The 20,980-nt window shown below is 36.6% G+C and overlaps 2 protein-coding genes across 10 annotated transcripts in view; one reads left to right on the forward strand and one right to left on the reverse strand.

The window, feature by feature from the left end:
* LOC138695153 (uncharacterized) overlaps positions 1-13,934 on the forward strand; it is a 61,671-nt gene extending 47,737 nt beyond the window's left edge. For all 3 annotated transcript variants that reach the window (XM_069819601.1, XM_069819599.1, XM_069819600.1), the window contains 4 exons: positions 1,332-1,453; positions 9,704-9,928; positions 12,161-12,328; positions 13,554-13,934. In XM_069819601.1, the coding sequence (XP_069675702.1) occupies positions 1,332-1,453; positions 9,704-9,928; positions 12,161-12,325 (512 nt within the window). In that variant the 3' untranslated portion in view covers positions 12,326-12,328; positions 13,554-13,934. The remainder of the gene's footprint in view (positions 1-1,331; positions 1,454-9,703; positions 9,929-12,160; positions 12,329-13,553) is intronic.
* Positions 13,720-20,980, reverse strand: part of LOC138695154 (mutS protein homolog 5-like) — a 98,046-nt gene continuing 90,785 nt past the window's right edge. For all 7 annotated transcript variants that reach the window (XM_069819609.1, XM_069819605.1, XM_069819607.1 and 4 more), the window contains one exon: positions 13,720-13,857. In XM_069819609.1, coding sequence (XP_069675710.1) covers positions 13,779-13,857 — 79 coding nt within the window. In that variant the 3' untranslated portion in view covers positions 13,720-13,778. The remainder of the gene's footprint in view (positions 13,858-20,980) is intronic.

Consider the following 20,980-nt stretch of genomic DNA (forward strand, 5'->3'; position numbering starts at 1 on the left):
ATAAAACCATTAATATTAATAAGATCACTATTACTATAAGTGAGCCACTGTTCCGATACACATACAGCTAAATAATTATATTCGTTTAAAATAACTTCTAGTTCATTAATCTTATTAAAAATAGACTGTACATTCTGGGAACAAATACTAAAAGTTTCACAAGAATTGTTCACATTGGAATTACTTGTTACTTTTCTACACTCGACCTTTGTCTTGTTAGAAAAAAATGACGTAGACACGTTTTCTTAGGCCACAATTTAGGATTCATTACCAAGTCCACATTTTCATTGTACACGTCGACCTTAAATGAGGCGTCTTGATCTGGATGTCTAGATTGCAGTTTCTTACAAAAAAACTTCAGGATACTTGGGTTTTAAAAGCTCTTGTTCCACGCATTAATCTACAAACATGCAATGAAGTAAATTTGGGCACCCCTTTTATGGTTGCTGTCCTTTCCCAATCACAGTTATATGCCATGGTTTACGTACCTCAGTCCAAGTAGAGTACTGTTTGTTATTATTAGAATTACATACTTCAGTATGTCTTGTCAGTTGCCTTTCTCATAGTCCATATCATATCCTGATTCTTGTAGTGATCCTTATTGTGGTTCTTGTCTTTGTTCTTTCACGTGGTTGTTGTCTTTGTCATGGCCCTACATTAATTTGTCATTTCATAACATTGTTTTCCCCCTAAAGTGACCTCTTGCCACACGGTTCTTTCCAAACTTTCATAAATTATAAAAAAAATCAAGGATGTAATCAGGGACCTGTACCAACATTTTGACTGGTGTGTACTTCGGAATAGAGTGAAAATACGCATGCACAGCCAAATGTCTCTGTGTCACCATGCCGATATCATATGAACGTTCACATCACCAAGAGTATCTCATTCCTTTTTGTGGGACTGTACATATTTTACTAAATAAAAATCCCAGCTACAGTAATTACTAAACAGACCTGAAGATGATTAATTTTAGTCAACAATGTTAGACTAAATAAATATGAGAACTTGTAGTGTATTATTTAAGCCATAAGTAAACTTTGATAAGTTATAGACTGAATTGTTCCTCTTCGAAATCAAGTAACTTCTCGGAAAATACAACCATGTTAATAAAGATAATCCGTAAGTGTTTAACTGAATGGAAATACAATCTTTCTTACAAGATGTAGTGACCAACACTGAACTGAAAATAATCTGTTCGTTGATAGTAATTGCTGCTCTTGTTTACTTGCTCAGTGATTATTAATTGCATTTGAAAGCTTTGTAAAATAAAACTCTTGACTGTTGACTGCATAGACTTACTGAAGTAACACAAACTTATTTTAAAACAGATTTTCAGTTTCCTACAATGCTGCCATCACAGATCTGTGCCAGTGAGAATGGAAGTGAATGCAGTAATGTGACCAGCAACAGCATCATAACTCACGTTGTGTTAGCCCAGCCTGATGGCCAGGTAATTGAGAATAGGAGAGCAGTCCAATTGAATCCTAACAAAAAAATAATGACTATATACAGTAGAACTTTTGATACTCTACTAACCATGATTTTCGCCAGATCACAGGCTGGGGAATGATCTCGAGCATTACAACGTATAGTGTATGAATCACTTGGTCAATATAGATAGTTACAGTTTAAGTTTACATAAAATTGCTCAAAAATGCTGTAAGTATGAAAATAATAAAGACATCTGGAAATGTTACTTCCTTACAAGTTAAATTTCTGGGTACATTAAAAAATTGTAACGATAACCAAGCATATGACATCTCTTTACAATAGTAAAAAATCATTAATAAAAAAACTCCGAGCACTTGCTTCTAACAAGGTACAATATTAAAGGGCGAAAAGCATCTCTGAAAGACGAGTGAATGAAATATTGAATTTGTAGCCATTAAGAAATCATGCAACAAATTTAAGATGATATCTGGAGTCTATTTCATAAAAGTGCAGTTATCATTGTACAATTATTACATGCACGGTTTTCAAAATTACAGGTGTTTCATAAAGAATCTGTACATTTATCAATTTGATACTATAATTTTACAGATCCTCAGCTGTTGTCATTTTTTTTAATATTGCTGGTTAGATAATAATTACTGAAATATTGTAATCATACCGGACCTTTCATAAGTACCTCTCCAGAAAATTGACTGCTGATTTAGGATGTGTTGTAAATCTATGCTAGCAGGAACCTTTTTTGCTTCTGTACAGTTCATTTGGTCACGGTGCCATTTTTCCATGTAGTGATGAATGAAACAATCGTTATGGGATTCAGAACTTCGTGTAATTTCCACGAAAAAACATACATTATGTACAGGTTAGTGAACATACACTAATTATGGGCCAAGAATGCTCTTAGAAGTGCTAGAAGGCCTTCTGGAAAAAACTGGAGACTGGCTTCCAGGAGTATGTACACCACAGTAATAAGATCCATAATTGGTTATAGGGCAATAGTATGGTGGAACAAAGTGAACGGCTGCTGAAGAGCTGGAGACTGACTTCCAGGAGTATGTACACCACAGTAATAAGATCCATAATTGGTTATAGGGCAATAGTATGGTGGAACAAAGTGAACGGCTGCTGAAGAGCTGGAGACTGACTTCCAGGAGTATGTACACCACAGTAATAAGAGCCATAATTGGTTATAGGGCAATAGTATGGTGGAATAAAGTGAACAGCTGCTGAAGAGCTGGAGACTGACTTCCAGGAGTATGTACACCACAGTAATAAGAGCCATAATTGGTTATAGGGCAATAGTATGGTGGAACAAAGTGAACGGCTGCTGAAGAGCTGGAGACTGACTTCCAGGAGTATGTACACCACAGTAATAAGAGCCATAATTGGTTATAGGGCAATAGTATGGTGGAACAAAGTGAACGGCTGCTGAAGAGCTGGAGACTGACTTCCAGGAGTATGTACACCACAGTAATAAGAGCCATAATTGGTTATAGGGCAATAGTATGGTGGAACAAAGTGAACAGCTGCTGAAGAGCTGGAGACTGACTTCCAGGAGTATGTACACCACAGTAATAAGAGCCATAATTGGTTATAGGGCAATAGTATGGTGGAACAAAGTGAACGGCTGCTGAAGAGCTGGAGACTGACTTCCAGGAGTATGTACACCACAGTAATAAGAGCCATAATTGGTTATAGGGCAATAGTATGGTGGAACAAAGTGAACGGCTGCTGAAGAGCTGGAGACTGACTTCCAGGAGTATGTACACCACAGTAATAAGATCCATAATTGATTATAGGGCAATAGTATGGTGGAATAAAGTGAACAGCTGCTGAAGAGCTGGAGACTGACTTCCAGGAGTATGTACACCACAGTAATAAGAGCCATAATTGGTTATAGGGCAATAGTATGGTGGAACAAAGTGAACGGCTGCTGAAGAGCTGGAGACTGACTTCCAGGAGTATGTACACCACAGTAATAAGATCCATAATTGGTTATAGGGCAATAGTATGGTGGAACAAAGTGAACGGCTGCTGAAGAGCTGGAGACTGACTTCCAGGAGTATGTACACCACAGTAATAAGAGCCATAATTGGTTATAGGGCAATAGTATGGTGGAACAAAGTGAACGGCTGCTGAAGAGCTGGAGACTGACTTCCAGGAGTATGTACACCACAGTAATAAGATCCATAATTGGTTATAGGGCAATAGTATGGTGGAACAAAGTGAACGGCTGCTGAAGAGCTGGAGACTGACTTCCAGGAGTATGTACACCACAGTAATAAGATCCATAATTGGTTATAGGGCAATAGTATGGTGGAACAAAGTGAACAGCTGCTGAAGAGCTGGAGACTGACTTCCAGGAGTATGTACACCACAGTAATAAGAGCCATAATTGGTTATAGGGCAGTAGTATGGTGGAACAAAGTGAACAGCTGCTGAAGAGCTGGAGACTGACTTCCAGGAGTATGTACACCACAGTAATAAGAGCCATAATTGGTTATAGGGCAGTAGTATGGTGGAATAAAGTGAACAGCTGCTGAAGAGCTGGAGACTGACTTCCAGGAGTATGTACACCACAGTAATAAGAGCCATAATTGGTTATAGGGCAGTAGTATGGTGGAACAAAGTGAACAGCTGCTGAAGAGCTGGAGACTGACTTCCAGGAGTATGTACACCACAGTAATAAGAGCCATAATTGGTTATAGGGCAGTAGTATGGTGGAATAAAGTGAACAGCTGCTGAAGAGCTGGAGACTGACTTCCAGGAGTATGTACACCACAGTAATAAGAGCCATAATTGGTTATAGGGCAGTAGTATGGTGGAACAAAGTGAACAGCTGCTGAAGAGCTGGAGACTGACTTCCAGGAGTATGTACACCACAGTAATAAGAGCCATAATTGGTTATAGGGCAGTAGTATGGTGGAATAAAGTGAACAGCTGCTGAAGAGCTGGAGACTGACTTCCAGGAGTATGTACACCACAGTAATAAGAGCCATAATTGGTTATAGGGCAGTAGTATGGTGGAACAAAGTGAACAGCTGCTGAAGAGCTGGAGACTGACTTCCAGGAGTATGTACACCACAGTAATAAGATCCATAATTGGTTATAAGGCAATAGTATGGTGGAACAAAGTGAACGGCTGCTGAAGAGCTGGAGACTGACTTCCAGGAGTATGTACACCACAGTAATAAGATCCATAATTGGTTATAGGGCAATAGTATGGTGGAACAAAGTGAACGGCTGCTGAAGAGCTGGAGACTGGCCTGCCCAACTGTAACTAGCAGAATTAACAGCACATTTCAGCTGGAATGGAGACCTCCAGTACACGTGGAGGCAGCAGCTGAGGCATACAAATTAAAGACTAGTGGAAATCTTTAGGATATCCAGAAAGTCATACCAACATTCTAAATCTGGTGAAGTGTAGCAGAGATGCCAGGGTACTGAAGTCCTGAGCAGGAAACTTATACGGTTTGCTGATAGGTCTAATGTATTTTGTTTGTACCATTTTCATATTAATCTTTGTTTTATGGAGAGTGGTTGGATTTAATCATAGATGAGGAGAGCAAAACCTACAAATCAGGACTTGTTCTGTAAAGCACGTATGGTCAAAAGACCCGTGCACTGGATTTAAGGGCAAATTCTGATAGTGTGGTGCGTCTGTATGTATAATAATGCTGAATAAATACATGTAGGCCAAAAATGGAAGAAGGCACTGTAGCTGGAGGAAGTGCTGACCACTGTATTCCATGCTATCAGAGCATGTGTGGAGTTACAAGAATTGTGACATCCATATTCATTCAGACTGAAGACACTGTCTGCACTTAATCGTCGGGGATTGCTATGAAGCTCTGAAGAGGCTGAGAGGGCGCGATAGGGTCACCCTAGCATGGGTCTCTGGTCATTCTGGGGAGGACGCCAATGAAAGTGCAGACAGACTGATCAAGATCAGAGCACAAACTCCGTTGTGAACAAAACTACTAAACTGGATTAAAAGACAGCAAGTAGAACACTGGATTAATATCCAGAAGCAATTCTTGATGCCAAAACCATGTGAAACTAGACATAGGTACTGCAGTCCTAAAAATTAACAGGACGCAGATGAGTCTAATAACTGGCTGGGGATTGAAGCAGAGGTAATTGTATTCAACAAGAATCTGATTTGTGGACTCTGAACCTTTTTATGAGCATGGGTTCATCAACTAATATACACAGGAAGAAATACCGCACAATAAGTCAAAGACTTGCATCTAATGGCCCACAGTTTTCAATATGTCTGCCTTCCTAATAAGTCAGAGACTTATATCTAATGGCCCACAGTTTTCAATATGTCTGCCTTCCTAATAAGCCAAAGGCTTATATCTAATGGCCCACAGTTCTCAATATGTCTGCCTTCCTAATAAGTCAAAGGCTTATGTACAGTTTTCAATATGTCTGCATTCCTAATAAGCCAAAGGGTTCCAGTAAAGTCTTGTTATAAATCACCATTACGAAATTACATGCTACAATAAACATTTACGTACCTTAAGACTTCTTCTCTCTTTTGTTCCCTGATATTGGTACGTTTCTGGCCCCAAATGCTGCAGTTTCACGTGTTAACAAAACTTTTTTTGTAGTTTCAGATGTGTAATAAACATTTCTCCAAGAACCTGGCAAAATTTCACATGAAGAGACTGAAGAACTTGTAAATACAGTACGCTTGATAATTTAGCGTCTTCTGAAAGATGTGCCACACAGATGTAGCAGAAATGTAGATTACTTTTTTGGACTGTCAATTAAAGCTCCATGGACATTTATGGTGTTCTCCTCACATGTTGCAGAACGATGCTGACAGATCTCTTTTTATATTCTACAGATCCAGTTTATTGAATCTTACAGGCAATTGTAAGGACGGAATTTCTATTGGATGCCTGGCATTGAATTGATGTCGAAATAACTCTAAATTTGAGTCATAGTGTTCCCGATCTCAATCCAGGCAGCGATTTTTCTTGTTTATAGTAAAATTAAACACATGTGTTAACATCTTGTTCATCTGTGCCAGGCCAGCACAGGGATGTCAACTTACAGGTATGCCAATGTATGGAAAACTGGCTCTTTCTGGTGGGCACATTTGGCTGTATGGCACCAGGAAGGGTTTATGTTGACATGGATCAAGAATTGTTACAGTTGGTCAATTTTTCTAGTGATTAGGTACTTATGAAAGACTATCATAGCATATCAGGAGCTGCAGTTTGTGATGATGGCTGGAAAAAAGAACAAAATAGAGATTCTGAAAGATACGCGAGATGCTAAGCATGTTCTATTTGGTGCTTTCTCAGAAAAAAATACCGAAGAAGAAAATAGAAACATGGACAATAATACATGAGAAAGCCCAAGTGATATTATAATATCAATAATATTTTATACAATTTTTACACTACCTCATTTATATTCTGAGGTCAGTTTAAAGCATTAGGAAAAATTAGATCATTCACAGTTGGCACAGCAGACTTTCGAAACTGTGATGCCGTTAGACCTACCTAATCAATGAAGAGCAATGTATATTGTTGTTTTGCTGATTTATAAAATTGGGATGATTTAACCTCTGCACAATGTACTGAGTACTTAAATTATAATTATTACTTCCTGTTAAATTGTCAAAATTCATTACTACCAACCCTGGTGTCTTGCAGAATTCTGCTTTATCTCCAGCTTTATACAATATTAGCACCAATCATATTTTAGACGAGCTCTTGGAAGAACCTGTAACTAAGCATTATGGTTTACTCACTGCTTCCAAAACATCCCACACTAATGAGTTCTGCTCACGACATGGTCATCATAGGAAAATACATAGAAGCAGTAAGCCAACTAGAATGGTTATACACCGGTTTGAAGAAATTGGCCTCGAAATAAACATTTCTAAATCAACAGTCTTGTCAATTATAAAGGGAACATTATATGCAAACAACCTGGTCATTCGTCCTGGATATGAAATACAACCTCATGATGCCAGAGAAAGCATATGTTATCTAGGTGTAAACTTTTCAGATCAACAGATATTTGATTCTCACTAAACTCTTAATGTATTAAGGGAAACACTTCTTAGCTCACCCTTGCTACAGGCTCATAAAAAATGTATCATGTTAAACTGTTCATTATCGCCTGCTCTTATCTGTTTCAAACAGTTCCACAAAACAAAATTTCTAAAAAGTTTTTAACTGACTGTGACAAACTTCTTCAAAGTAGACTCAAGGAAATCTTGCAAATACCAATAGACGTTCCCGATCATATGCTCTGTTCTGAACATAAATATAAAGGTATAGGAAGCAAGGTTGCAACACATTAATATATGCAATGTTCATAGGAATCTTCAAGAAGAAAGTTTAAGTTGAATGAGAGATCTTGGCATTTGACCAGACACACACAATACTAATCCTAATAGTCTCCTACCTGATGCAAGAAAAGTCCGATGCCAGTTATAGGAACAAGAAGGTTATCTTATGGAGAGAAAAGGTGTCGCCCTTTGTAAGGAGTATACATCTGCAGTATACATTGTCAGACTCCAAAGCAGCTATTCTATCGATAGTCTGTAAATACACACTTTCATTTCAAACAGCAGAAATAACTAAAATGCTCTCTCAACTAATATCACTCAATAAAAGAATTGTATTCCAATGGATACCATCCCATTGTGGAATCCTGGGAAATGAGAATGCGGATGCTTTAGCAAAGAAGGGCAGCACTGCTACTTACAGACCTGTTACTAAATCTACGTATTACTCTGTGAAAAGATTTATTAAATCTACATACTTAGACTTCAAAAAACAAAATATGATAACACAATCTCATGGGAAAAAATGGAACTCTCTGCATCAAAATCCACAGTTAATTCCCGATTTACCACGAAAATCGTCTGTAGCTGCATTTAGATTGGCACCAGGCCATGATTGTTTGGCCAAACACCTGCATAGAATTGGAATATATCAGTCCCCTAACTGCCCATTGTGCAACTCAAACCAAGAAATGGATTCGGAACACCTCAAAATCTGTGCTTCATTGGCTGGCCATGATAATATCTTTGAAAAATATTGGAGTGCAAGAGGTCAAATGACTTTATTGTCAAATGCCTGGCATTAGAAAACAACAACATCTGCAAATAGATGTGGTTTATCATGTTCTGAATAGAGAGATGCTATAAAATTGACAGCCAATGTTTGTGACGTGGATTTTCTACTGGGCAAATCTCGAGATGGTACCCTCTGCAAGCATTGCCGGAGAGAACACGAAACCTTTGCACACGTCCTGGTATTCTGTCATATGGGGAGGTCCTGCAAAACAGTAGACATCATATCATGGCTCTCAAGCTATGTGGGATTGTGATTGCACTGTTTACGAGGACATCTCTTGGTTGGCCATGGATTGCAGTAGCAGATGCATCAGTATCATCATGTTCAGACCATCTGAGAAACAAGGGATTACTTCTGCTTTGAGTCTCATGAAGGACAGCCAGAGGAGGTGGACTCTGAGAAGAAGAGCATATATGAGCCTATGTCCAAACCAAATACGAGCTAGACAGTATAAATGTTATTGGCTTAATGGTTGGGGCACGAGGAACTATACCCAAATTTTTGGTGCAGTATTGGATTACAGAAGTCATATCTCTTAGACATTGCGATTGCTGCCCTTAAAGGGTCTATTTCCACATTAAGAAATAATTTCTTTGGTAGCAGTTATAAATTTTAATATTTTTGTGTAAATGAAATCATACTCTTTAATTTCTGTCACTTTTTGTAGATTCTTTTATATATTAGAACTTGTTGTATGTTTATATTAACCTTTGTTATGTTATAAATTTTGAAGTTGTCTCTATCACTTTGTCCATGTAGCAGTCCTCTAATAAGGGAAGTTTTTGTAAACTAAATACATATTTGTAATTTTACCTTTATGAAACACCTGTACAAAGTATTTCTTCGAATTTGTAAGAAAAAAATGTCTGCAAAATTGTAATTGCACTTTTCATAAATAGGCCTCTGGTGTTAAAGTGAAGCAACTTAAAAGTAATGATGAGATACCCAGTACCTATCAGTGTGATAGTGGTAGTGCACAATATTTCTTGTAATATATCATTTCGTTGGAAGGTACAATCTATAAGGATTATGGTTATAAGTGACTTCAATTTTCGTAACAATTATCGCTATAATATGAATCTAAAGGACTAGATTACATTAATTTCAATAACCGCCACGATAATCGAAGCTGTTTTTCGCAGAATCCGTCATTCAGCATACCAACAGACGTGACAGATCAGACTCTAAGCATGCCAATGTTCGAGCCGGTGGTGCTGGACGTGGACAGTGGGTCGTCTGCACGCACCAGCGTCACATACCAGGACATCATGAGGGAGAGAGACCGCAGGAAAGGCAATACTAGTGCGCCCACAGATGTGGTGTTGGGCACCGGACTCCAGGACATTCCTCACAGCTTCCTACTGCAAGTAAGTTAGGCCTTAGGATAGGATTCCATGTAATAGATTTATGGTGCGTAAAAAATTATGCAAAATTATCAGCCTCCCACCATCAAATTCCTTTGCGTTGTAGATACTTCATGAGAACAGACAATGTAGGAAACAAAATAAGTAAAATTTGAATGCAATCTTCAAAGGCATAGCATGTATGGGATCTGAAAGAAGACCATTACTAATAAATTATTTAAAAGCTATGGCAGTAATCTTCTGTAACATAGTCAATACAATAGAGGGGTAAATACTGTATCTTGTTCTTTGTTTTCTTGCAGCATGAAGTTGTCAGAACAATGGCTCACTGATTGGTGTTAATTCTCGGATCAAATGATAGGTTGTACAAAAATACAATGCATAAGATTTCAATTTTGTCTCCCCATTATGTAAATAGTTTTTGACATTCTGAAATATCGTACTGATTGTCATTTCAGTATTGGGCAGATTTCGCAATATACAAAATAAGTAACACGTGATAGCTACTAGTGTGACCAAGTGTGACGAAGTTTTTGATGTCTCTGTATATAAGCCTCCTAAAGCTGGACATTTATCTGACGTAGAAAGCCTGTTAGATGATCTTTTACCACAATATTAATGTTCATTAGATGGGTGACCAACACTAATCTTCTGACAGTGAAATCAAATGGAACTAAACAACTCCATAATTTGTTTGACTATTCTTCCACTCAATTCCACCCATCACACACCCACTTCCGATACTTTGACATCATCATTACGAATAATCCAGACAGAATTCTAACTTAAGGACAGTTACCAGTTCCTGGATTATATGGTCATGATCTTATTTTTGCTGAGACTCAATTCCACCCATCACACACCCACTTCCGATACTTTGACATCATCATTACGAATAATCCAGACAGAATTCTAACTTAAGGACAGTTACCAGTTCCTGGATTATATGGTCATGATCTTATTTTTGCTGAGACTCAATTCCACCCATCACACACCCACTTCCGATACTTTGACATCATCATTACGAATAATCCAGACAGAATTCTAACTTAAGGACAGTTACCAGTTCCTGGATTATATGGTCATGATCTTATTTTTGCTGAGCACTCTCTTCAGTGTCCGAAAACTGCAGCCAAGATAATTACTGACAATGACCAATTAATTTCCGATATTTTACAAATGCCATGTAATGAAAGATTAGAGACAAGATATTTTGAAATTTTTTTAAAAATTCTATTGGCGTCCATTAGATGTGATTCTTGCATACCAAAGATTCTGTCCTTGTTTGTCATTCTGTTGCACTGCATTGGAGTAGATGGTGTATGTTCATGTACCAGCATATATAAGATCACTGATAGTACTCTGTAGAAGAAGCTGGATAAAAGAATTCTATCAGTATATTGCGAAGAATATACAAACGTGAGATTTCTATAGAAGCTTTAGGGGAAAATAAAGTAGAATATAAGAAAAACGATTTTGGAACAAATATATTAAGAAAGATATAGAATAGACGATAAAACAGATAAATATGTTAAATTGTTAATACCAAGAGTTTGGCAGATAAAATGAATATAAAAAAAGTTCTAAAGAGGATAACAGAAGAAGAGAATCAATATTGGGAATGAAAGGAAAAGATATTCAGAGATGTGGGAAGTTTTTAGGATGTAAAGGACACCAAGTTGAATTCCATTACTCATTACTTACCACGAGTGATGGGATGATTGACTACCAGAAGAAATTATACATTGTGTCTAGTTGTATACAGACAGAGGCTTAGCTAAAAGTAGAACAATAAATAAATGATGCAAACACGATACAGCACTCCTGGCTTTACTCCCATTCCAGGAGAAAGCTGGCTTTCAGTGTGCCTTACTTACAAATGGCTTTTAAGGAACTCAGAGGTTCATTGCTGCCCTCACATAAGCCCGCCATTGGTCCCTATCGTGATCAAGATTAATCCAGTCCCTACCATCATATCCCATTTCCCTCAAATCTATTTTAATATTATCCTCCCATCTACACCTTGGCCTTCCCAAAGGTCTTTTCCCCTTAGGTCCTCCAACTAACGCTCTATATGCATTCTTAGATTCACCCATATGTGCTACATACCTGCCCATCTCAAACATCTGGATTTAATGTTCCTAATTATGTTAGGTGAAGAATACAATGCATGCAGCTCTATGTTGTGTAACTTCGTCCATTCTCCTGTCTAAAGAATAACATTATTCTGCATAGGATGACCTGTCAAACAATCAGCATACTCTTTATCCTGAGGACCACATGATGGCGGCAGTAGGTCCTGCAGGAGTGGGGGAGTTCCAAGTCCTGCTACTGGATTCTGCAAGCGGCACTCGCCACGAGTTTGCAGAATCAACTATCAACCTGCGAGACTTGGAGTAGAAGGTAACTCGGGTACAGCCAAGCATTTCAAAAACTGTCAGTATTTCTAATTCATTTTCTACACGTGCAATCAGATAACAGTGGTATAGTAAAACGTGACATAGTAGAGTAATTTACACTCTTTTTTTCGTTTTTAGTATTCCCATATGTAAATATGGACAGCATGTCCACTTGCTTTCACTCACCATCTTTGTCGACCAGAAATTCTACGTGCAGTGCTGGAATTTAAAACCGCTCACATTTTTGTTATTTGTCTAATTAATAATTAGATTTCTTGTTTAACAAATGCAGTGTTCGATTCAATTACTGACTAGTGTTATAATAGAACGTGATGTGACTTCTAGAAATAGCAGTCATCACAAGCTTTGCTAATTTTGTGATGTTTTTGTACTTGCTTGTTTTGTTACTTACTATCTGTTTTTACGAAGAATTTCGTATACAAGGGTTATGTCCATAATTCGTTTTCCAGCATTTAACATAAATTAAGAACTGTGTTACAATCTCAACTATGATTATCTGAGGTCCAGACCTGACCATCATGACCAGTGGTTCTCAAGATCATGTGATTGTCCGATATTGCAATTTTTGGTGAATGAAGGGAAGTTAAGAAATTAGTTGTAATTTATGCATCCACTGGCACAAAATAAGTAGACTTTTATTGGTTAGGTTTATATGAAATTATGTAAGGATCTCAATGCAGGTTTGGTTAATACGTATTTTACAATACAATGTTTGCCTAATTCATTGATGGTGGTAACTGTTATGCACATGGATGAAATGACCCACTTCATCTATCCATTCTAAAAAACCTGATGTAAAACACCATTGGTGAAGTCACTTTTCCTCCCCCACACCGAAGGTCTGGGTTAAGAATTCTAATGTGCGATTTATATTGGACAGGAAAATTCTTATATAATGCGTACCTGCATTCCGTGAGGAAACAGTGGCCTTCCAACAAATGCAAAAAGTTTTCTAGCATGTGAAATGGGCATTATACCTAACCAGCTGCTTGAGCTGAAATTGAATTTCGGACAAAATATGAATCCAGACTAAAGAAGAGCTTGGTTGTACCTTATCTCATATTTTAATACTACAGTAATGGATTCTGAGTGCCTTTTCCAATCATATAACTATCTGCATAGTGCTAATAAATTAACATCTTTCATAACATCAGTTTTTTTGTAAGAAAATGTTTTTATTTTACAATATGTTTTTCTTTTTATTTTAGAAACTGGAATGAATTCACAGTCGCATAAAATACAACTGGGTGTTTGAATCTGTCTGCATTGTAAAAACTGTAATAAATACCATATTAAACGTTAACCATAGTGTTCTTCACAAAATATATTTAATGTTTATACTGAACATTTTTATTGCATCTGTCCTGGAATTGTATTATTATTTTTGTGAAACACTGAGAAATATGAACTGTATAAGATATTTAATCACTTCATTACTGCATGAATTTTTTTGTAATTTCTTCAGCATCTTTGATGTTGGAAGAAATGATCATCTTTGCAAGATTAACATACCTGCGAAATAAAGCTACTGTTAGAATCTCAAGATATTCACAGCAAATAAAGTGCAATGTTGGAAAGTTAAGAAGAAATTACTTCGTCATCTCACAATTTTTTATGGGTATATAATGACATGACAAGAACCTACGGAAATTACTAGTCCGTTTATTTTTGAGATAAATACTAAAGCAGTCTATATTCCGAGCAGAACAATCCGCCATATTGAATTCTAAACAAGTGATATCAGTTGCAGTGCTTGGTTATATTATCTCCAATTACCATGATACCATTAAAAATTAAATATAACCACTTTATTGAGTTATATTCATGCTAACCTCCACCAGAATAATAAAACCACGGGGAAAAACTGTAAATTGAATAAGTAAAAAAACTATCCCTTATGAAGAAATCGAAGAATAGATCTGAATTCAGCCCATAAGTGTCTCTAAGAATCATATACTTTCTGCCCAGATAAAAAAAAAACTTTAACAGTGTACCGGTAACTATTATTATTATTTCTGTAGTATTAAAATAAAATATTAATATGTAATTAATGTGTATTATATATAAATACAATGAAAACTTAATACGGAATATGTATTATATGTCTTTCTCGTGTTAAATTTTACCGTAGCTGGTTAACATGTTTCAGCCTGTTATGGGCCATCTTCAGAACTGGTTGGTCCTGGTCTTGGCGCCTTTTGTTTGTGTTTCCTGTGAGGGTGTTTTTGTGTAGTGTAATGTGGAGTCAAAGAGTGTGTGTGTGTGTTCTGAAATTGAGTTGTGTGTTGAGAATTTCATTTGGATGTGTTTTTGTGTGTCTATATATTTCGTATTGTTCTAGTGTGTTTAGTTTCTGGCTTTTGGTTGAATATGTAGAATTTCCATGTACAGTAAAGTTTAACACGAGAAAGACATATAATACATATTCCTTGTGATATAGTGTTAAAGGTTGTGTAATCAAGATGTATAATGAAAAAATCTTTTGCAAACTCAAAGTTGACCTTATACATGATTTCATACTTAAACTCTGATGTCACCTTGACTGTGGGATTCAACTCGGCAGATTGTTCTGTTTGTACAGGTTCGGCACAAAGTCCTGTTACCTCAAATATACACACTATTTATGTAATTCCAGTCATAATGCAGGTAAGATGGGTAACCCACGGCCAATCCAGCATTGTCGAAACATCTCACTGAGGTGTTTGTCACTCATCTTACCAGTTCCTCTCCCTTAGCCACCTTACAACCTGTGACAATGCACTGTGAGGTTTCATCAAGAACATTGTTGCACAGGAACGGTACGACACCATTGATGAAGGATACCATGTGACACGCTTTCACCAGCAATGCTGAGGCGAACGCATATTTTGTGTGGAGAATGATGGGGACATTCTGACCCTTTGGACATACATTTAGTGTAAAGTGAATCTATGTCTGCACCCAGATCACATATAACAAATTGATCACTCTCATAGGCAATAACTTTTATCGTTTTCACTATGCTGCCATCTAGCAACAGTAGAAAAAGTCATGTTGAATTGCATGGAGCAACTGTACTTCCATCTAGCAGTTGTTACTAATCGACAGTGACGATCCTGGTGGTTGTTCTCTTCTACATGTTACCGTTTTTAACATGGGGATGGCCAATCTGTTATATGTGATCAGGGGTCTGCATTATGACCGGAATTACATAAATAGTGTGTATATTTGTAGTGCTCTAACAAACACTAAAGGTATATACAGTACGTAGTAAACAGTCACTGAGACACTTCAGGCTATTTCCTTATTCAACAATTGCTCTGAAGATGACTACAACACAGTGGTCGAAACGTCAGCCACCAACACCAAGACAACGCGGTAGAAGCCCCGAAGCTTATCCACACACCATGTACACCAGCCGCGAAAGCCTACGCGAACACTATATACACTTCTTTATTCTTCTCTAGATATCTTTTGCCGATTGTTCGTAGTAGTCCAATTACATTCCTCGTATCCTGAAGCCAAACTGCTCTTCTCCTTCCAACTGTCCTTCCATTTTAGAATATAAACGTCGATTCGGTATTCACAGGAGAATCTTCACTATATCAGGCTGATAGTCCTGAACTTGTTACATTTCTTGGCATTATTTTTCTTTGGTAGTGGCAGCAACACTGTCTCTGTAAAATCTTAAGGCCATTTGGCTTTCTCATATATTTAGTTGCACATTGATATAAATTCCTTCTTGTCCTCACCCAAGCATTTCACTAACTCAATGGGGATTCCATCAACTCCTGTTGCTTTCCCATTCTTCATTTCCTTAAGCACTAGTTCAACTTCTTCCCTTAAAATACAAAATCTTTTTTCGTCTTCTGATATGACTGTTTCGCCTTCTATGACTAACTCATCTGGATGATTCCCTGTCTCATATAACTCTTCTATATATTTCGTCCATGTGTTCAGTATTTTTTGTTTGTTATTTTATTTCCGATTTCATCTTCTATCAACCACATGGATTTGCTGTTCTTATTTGTGAAGTCCAAACATTTTACTTCGCAGTACATTAAATCATCTCTTTCTTTTCTCTTTAGATCCTCTACTGCTTTACATTTCTCTTCCATCCAGTCTTTCTTCGCCTGATCAGTTTCTCTTCTTAGTTCATTGTTTAGTTTCCTGCAGTTTCTTGTACCTTCTTCTTTTTTCATTTTCTCCGTCTTCTTCAATATCTTTCCTGTGACGCAAGATTTTTTTCATTTTTACACTTTCTCTGTATCCTATGGTTTCTTATGCTGTTATCTCTATACAGCTTTTTAGATGAGTCCAGTACTCTCTACTATTCTCAGGTGTGGATTCTAATGTAGTGGCTTTTCCTCTCTGTTCTTCAGGTCCAATTACTTCGCCATCTGTTTTTCCCTTATCTTCTTCAGACGAATATCTACTTCACCCAGAAAATAAATAATTTTTCGCAAAAATGCACAAATGGAAAATTATTTGTGCAAGTTACGAAAAGCTTGTGCAATATTATAAATAGTTCTACAAAATGATAAAATTAATAAAGTATGCAGAAATAAAAAGTTATGTAATATATTTCTTGGAGTTTTATTACTTTCAATCAATCTTTCTACACTCTAGATATACTTATGTAAGTACCATAAGTCATTACACATAGGTATGTTTAGAACCAATTACTGCTGAATTTACATCACATTAAAATTAGTGCTGTTGATCGATCAAAATATTTAATTGATCAACGATCTGAATTTAATCCATTAATCGAGCTTTGATTGATTTCAAAAAAAAGTTTTAATATACTGTAATACACAATTATTGTTAAATTTAATTTGTGTTTGGTGATAAGCATAAGTATAAAATGTAGTATATATGTATATACTGTATAGTACTGTATTACAAAACAATACTATTTTAGTTATTTATTATGTAGGCTTATAATTTATTGTGTCAATTCTCCGGGGATTTTTGAGACAAACACAAATAAAAAAAGTATGAAGACTCACCTAGTTAATACTGCTTCATCCATGATTTTGAACATGTGAGTATATTCACATGCTCCGAATTAAGTGCTGCTCTACGTTTAGTAACAATGTTTTTCTGCATCACTAAACACGAAATTTTATTTTTGTCAAACACTTCTCCACGATCGTTCAATTTAAATCCAAATGTTTCACCGAGTTTACTTCTAAAATTCTCATAGGCCTATGACATAATGGAGTTTTCACTTTTTTCACAGACCACAGAAATCTGATTTTTTTCTTTAACAAAGTAAACACACAAGCTTCATCTAGAAACTCACAAGGAGAGGACATGCTCTGTATATCACTGAATTAAATAAGATTGTGTGAGATGAAAGTACAAGACGTACTGTTTAAAATCATACCTGGTATAGGCGGCCAATGACCCCTCGTTTTGGAAATATTGGCTATTATTTGTGACATACTTCCGTTAGGTGCCTAATAGGGAAACATTATACTATGTAACAGCATAGCTCATATGGTTGGATGCTGAGTTGTCATCCAGGCAACCCCAGTTCGAATCCTAATGCCTTCTCATTTTTTAAAACTTGATATTATTATCATTATTAGAACCAAAAGGACAATTTGGCCCAAGAGTGCAACGTCAAGTAGATGAACTCACTTCTAAATTCGGAAATATATGTGTAACACGTTCTTCATCAGGAAAGCTGACATCTCAACTCCATAAGCAATACCTGGAGAAAGTAATAAAGACATATGTGAAAGAGCAGCCATTTCTTCTAATTCTGGACTCATGTGAAGGGCAGGTAAATCCTTCTTTGTATGATGAAATATTTACAAATGAAGAAAATGAAGTAACGTGCAACCTTAAAGTGATTTCACCCAAATGTGCTGGAGTATGCCAGTCCTGTGATGTTTATCTTTTTAGACAGGTGAAGATTTTTATCAAATATTTGGAAAATAGCTCTTTCCTTTTACAAACTGGACGACAAATTGCTTCAAGGGAGGATGACCTCAAAATTCACTCCTTAATTCACTTTCAGTTATCAGCTCCTATATTCAAAGCCATGTTGAAATATGCGTGGTATGCATCAAAATTAATAAACGAACGAGAAGTGTTTGTGAATGTGAAAGATGTCTGTTTCGCAGCAGAAATGCGGAAAAATGTGTGTGACTGTGGACAACCTTCTTTCATTTGCTGTACATGGTGCAGGAAATATGTATGTTTTGTGTGTTTTTATGATATTTATCATAATGAAACATGTACAAAATGAAGTGGAATAGAAACAGAACAGACTCCAGTGACCTGCCTACGTGAGCAATATTTCCTTGTTTATCCTTTACAATACAATGTTAGCTAATTAGTGATTTGTTTAAAACATGACGAAGCGTTCAATACATTGAGAAATATGATATATGTAAATAGATTACTGTGATCACACTATTAATCATTATTAAAAGAAAAAAAAATATAGGACCAGTTAAGATTCGAACTCAGGTTCCCTGAATAACAACTCAGCACCCAACCATATGAGCTACGCTTTTACACAGTCCAATGCTTCCCTATTAGGCACCTAACGGAAGTATGTCACAAACAATAGCCAATATTTCCAAAACGAGGGGTCATTGGCCACCCATACCAGGTATGACTGTACACAGTATGTCTTATACTTTCATCTTACACAAGCTTATTTCATTCTGTGATATACAGAGCGTGTCCTCTCGTAAAGAAACTGCAACAGAACAGCAAACTGGCCCATGTTGTAATTGGGTTACAAAATTTTAGAAAGAGAAGAAGATAGTTACTCTCTCACTTGCACACAGTGTAGCCATGGCTAAGGGATGAGCGGGGCGAATTCCAGAAAAGTATGTGTTTCATATGCTAGGAACACGAGATGACAAACTTAATAAGGGTTTTGCATTGTTTTTCAACTTTCAATAGGTGTTGACTAGGCGACTGTCCTCATATCTTAATCTCTTTCTGAAGTGTTTGTGCAAAGATTTGCCCTATGCTACTGCTTTGCAGTTACAAAATAACGGTATTATATGTTTGAAGTAAGTAATTTCTGAGAGACGAATATCGTCGGAATTTTTACTCTGAGTTTGCATTAACAAAATAATAATTAATAGCCTGTGGAGTAACGGTCAGCGCATCTGGCTGCGAAACCAGGTGGCTCGGGTTCGAATCCCGGTCGGGGCAAATTATTGAGGTTTATTCCGGGGTTTTCCCTCAACCCAATACGAGCAAATGCTGGGTAACTTTTGGTGCTGGACCCCGGACTCATTTCACAGGCATTATCACCATTTCATTCAGACGCTAAATAAGCTGAGATGTTGATACAGCGTCGTAAAATAACCCAATAAAAAAGAAATAATAATTAATATCAAGTACAACTGATTAATTTTAATTGACTAGATTATTCGATTAAATATTTTTTATCGATTAATCTTACAATAGAAATTGATCGATTAATCGATTAAATCCCACAACACTAATTAAAATACGTTATTTTATGGGCACTCTAAACATTGAAATTCTTTACAAGTAGGCCCTTCAAGATTTATTGTTAGCACAGAGTGCTAACTCTTTTTACTGAAAGGTGGTTTCTAATTTTATTTCAGTTTTAAAAAGATTCATGCAACTAAATTCTTGCTCACAATTCAGAATAAGCGATGGAATTATATAAATCAGTTAGAAGACATTGTTCACTTAACTTATATGAATTACACCAACTCTTTGAAATCCATTCCTGCACATCTATTGCTCAATTCCTTTTTGAATATTGCCCATGCCATTAGCATTTCATTTAATTTCAGATTAGTTCAAACATATCTTTCATTTCGTTTTCTCCATTACCATCTTCGTTTCTGAAGTCCAATATGGTTGTCGCATTTTTGTACATTTACATTAATTGTTTGTTGTATTTTTAGAAGTAAAGTAGCAAAATGCGACTGTGGCTTGAACCCTAACTTAGCCTATCAGCAGGACATGATCTGAGTTAATATCCCTCCTGGTAAAATCTTTGCATTTTTTAAAATTTTGTAATCTTTCCTGTTCCAGTACATGGGTAAGCACAATAACTACAAGAGATTGAGAACAATTGTCACTGTAATTAGAGTGACTTGATGTTCAAATCCTCATGGGAGAAGAAATTTTCTCATGGAATTTCCTCCAGTGCAATGGGACCACTTAGCTTTGTGGGGAATTTGGAGAGTAACAGTGAGTAGCAAAGTCTGGTTTCGTATGCCAGCTATAATTATCAGCTGGTTGGATGATCGTTCACCTCTGCTTCGGCCAGCCTTGATCCTCAACAATGCATTCCGGATGTTTGCTAGATATATCATTATGATGAAATACATTAAAGGTGATATGTCACTTATTAGTGTTCACACAACTGTAACATATCACCTTTAATGCATTTCATCAAATTAATGCACACTATATTATTGACCTAACATGTGTGTTTTATTATTAAATATATCATTATTACTTACACCAAAGAGATCCAGATGAAATATTTATGGCCGCAGAAGTATTTCATGCCATGCTTCTCTTATCACCACTCATGGAATTGACATATAATACAAGGAGAAAACAGAAATCCTAAATATCATGCTTGAACTAATTCATAAATGAAACAAGTGGTGCAGATCATCAGCATGGGCAC

Source organism: Periplaneta americana, chromosome 2 (assembly GCF_040183065.1).
Source record: "Periplaneta americana isolate PAMFEO1 chromosome 2, P.americana_PAMFEO1_priV1, whole genome shotgun sequence".
In the NCBI taxonomy this organism is placed as follows: Eukaryota; Metazoa; Arthropoda; class Insecta; order Blattodea; family Blattidae; genus Periplaneta; species Periplaneta americana.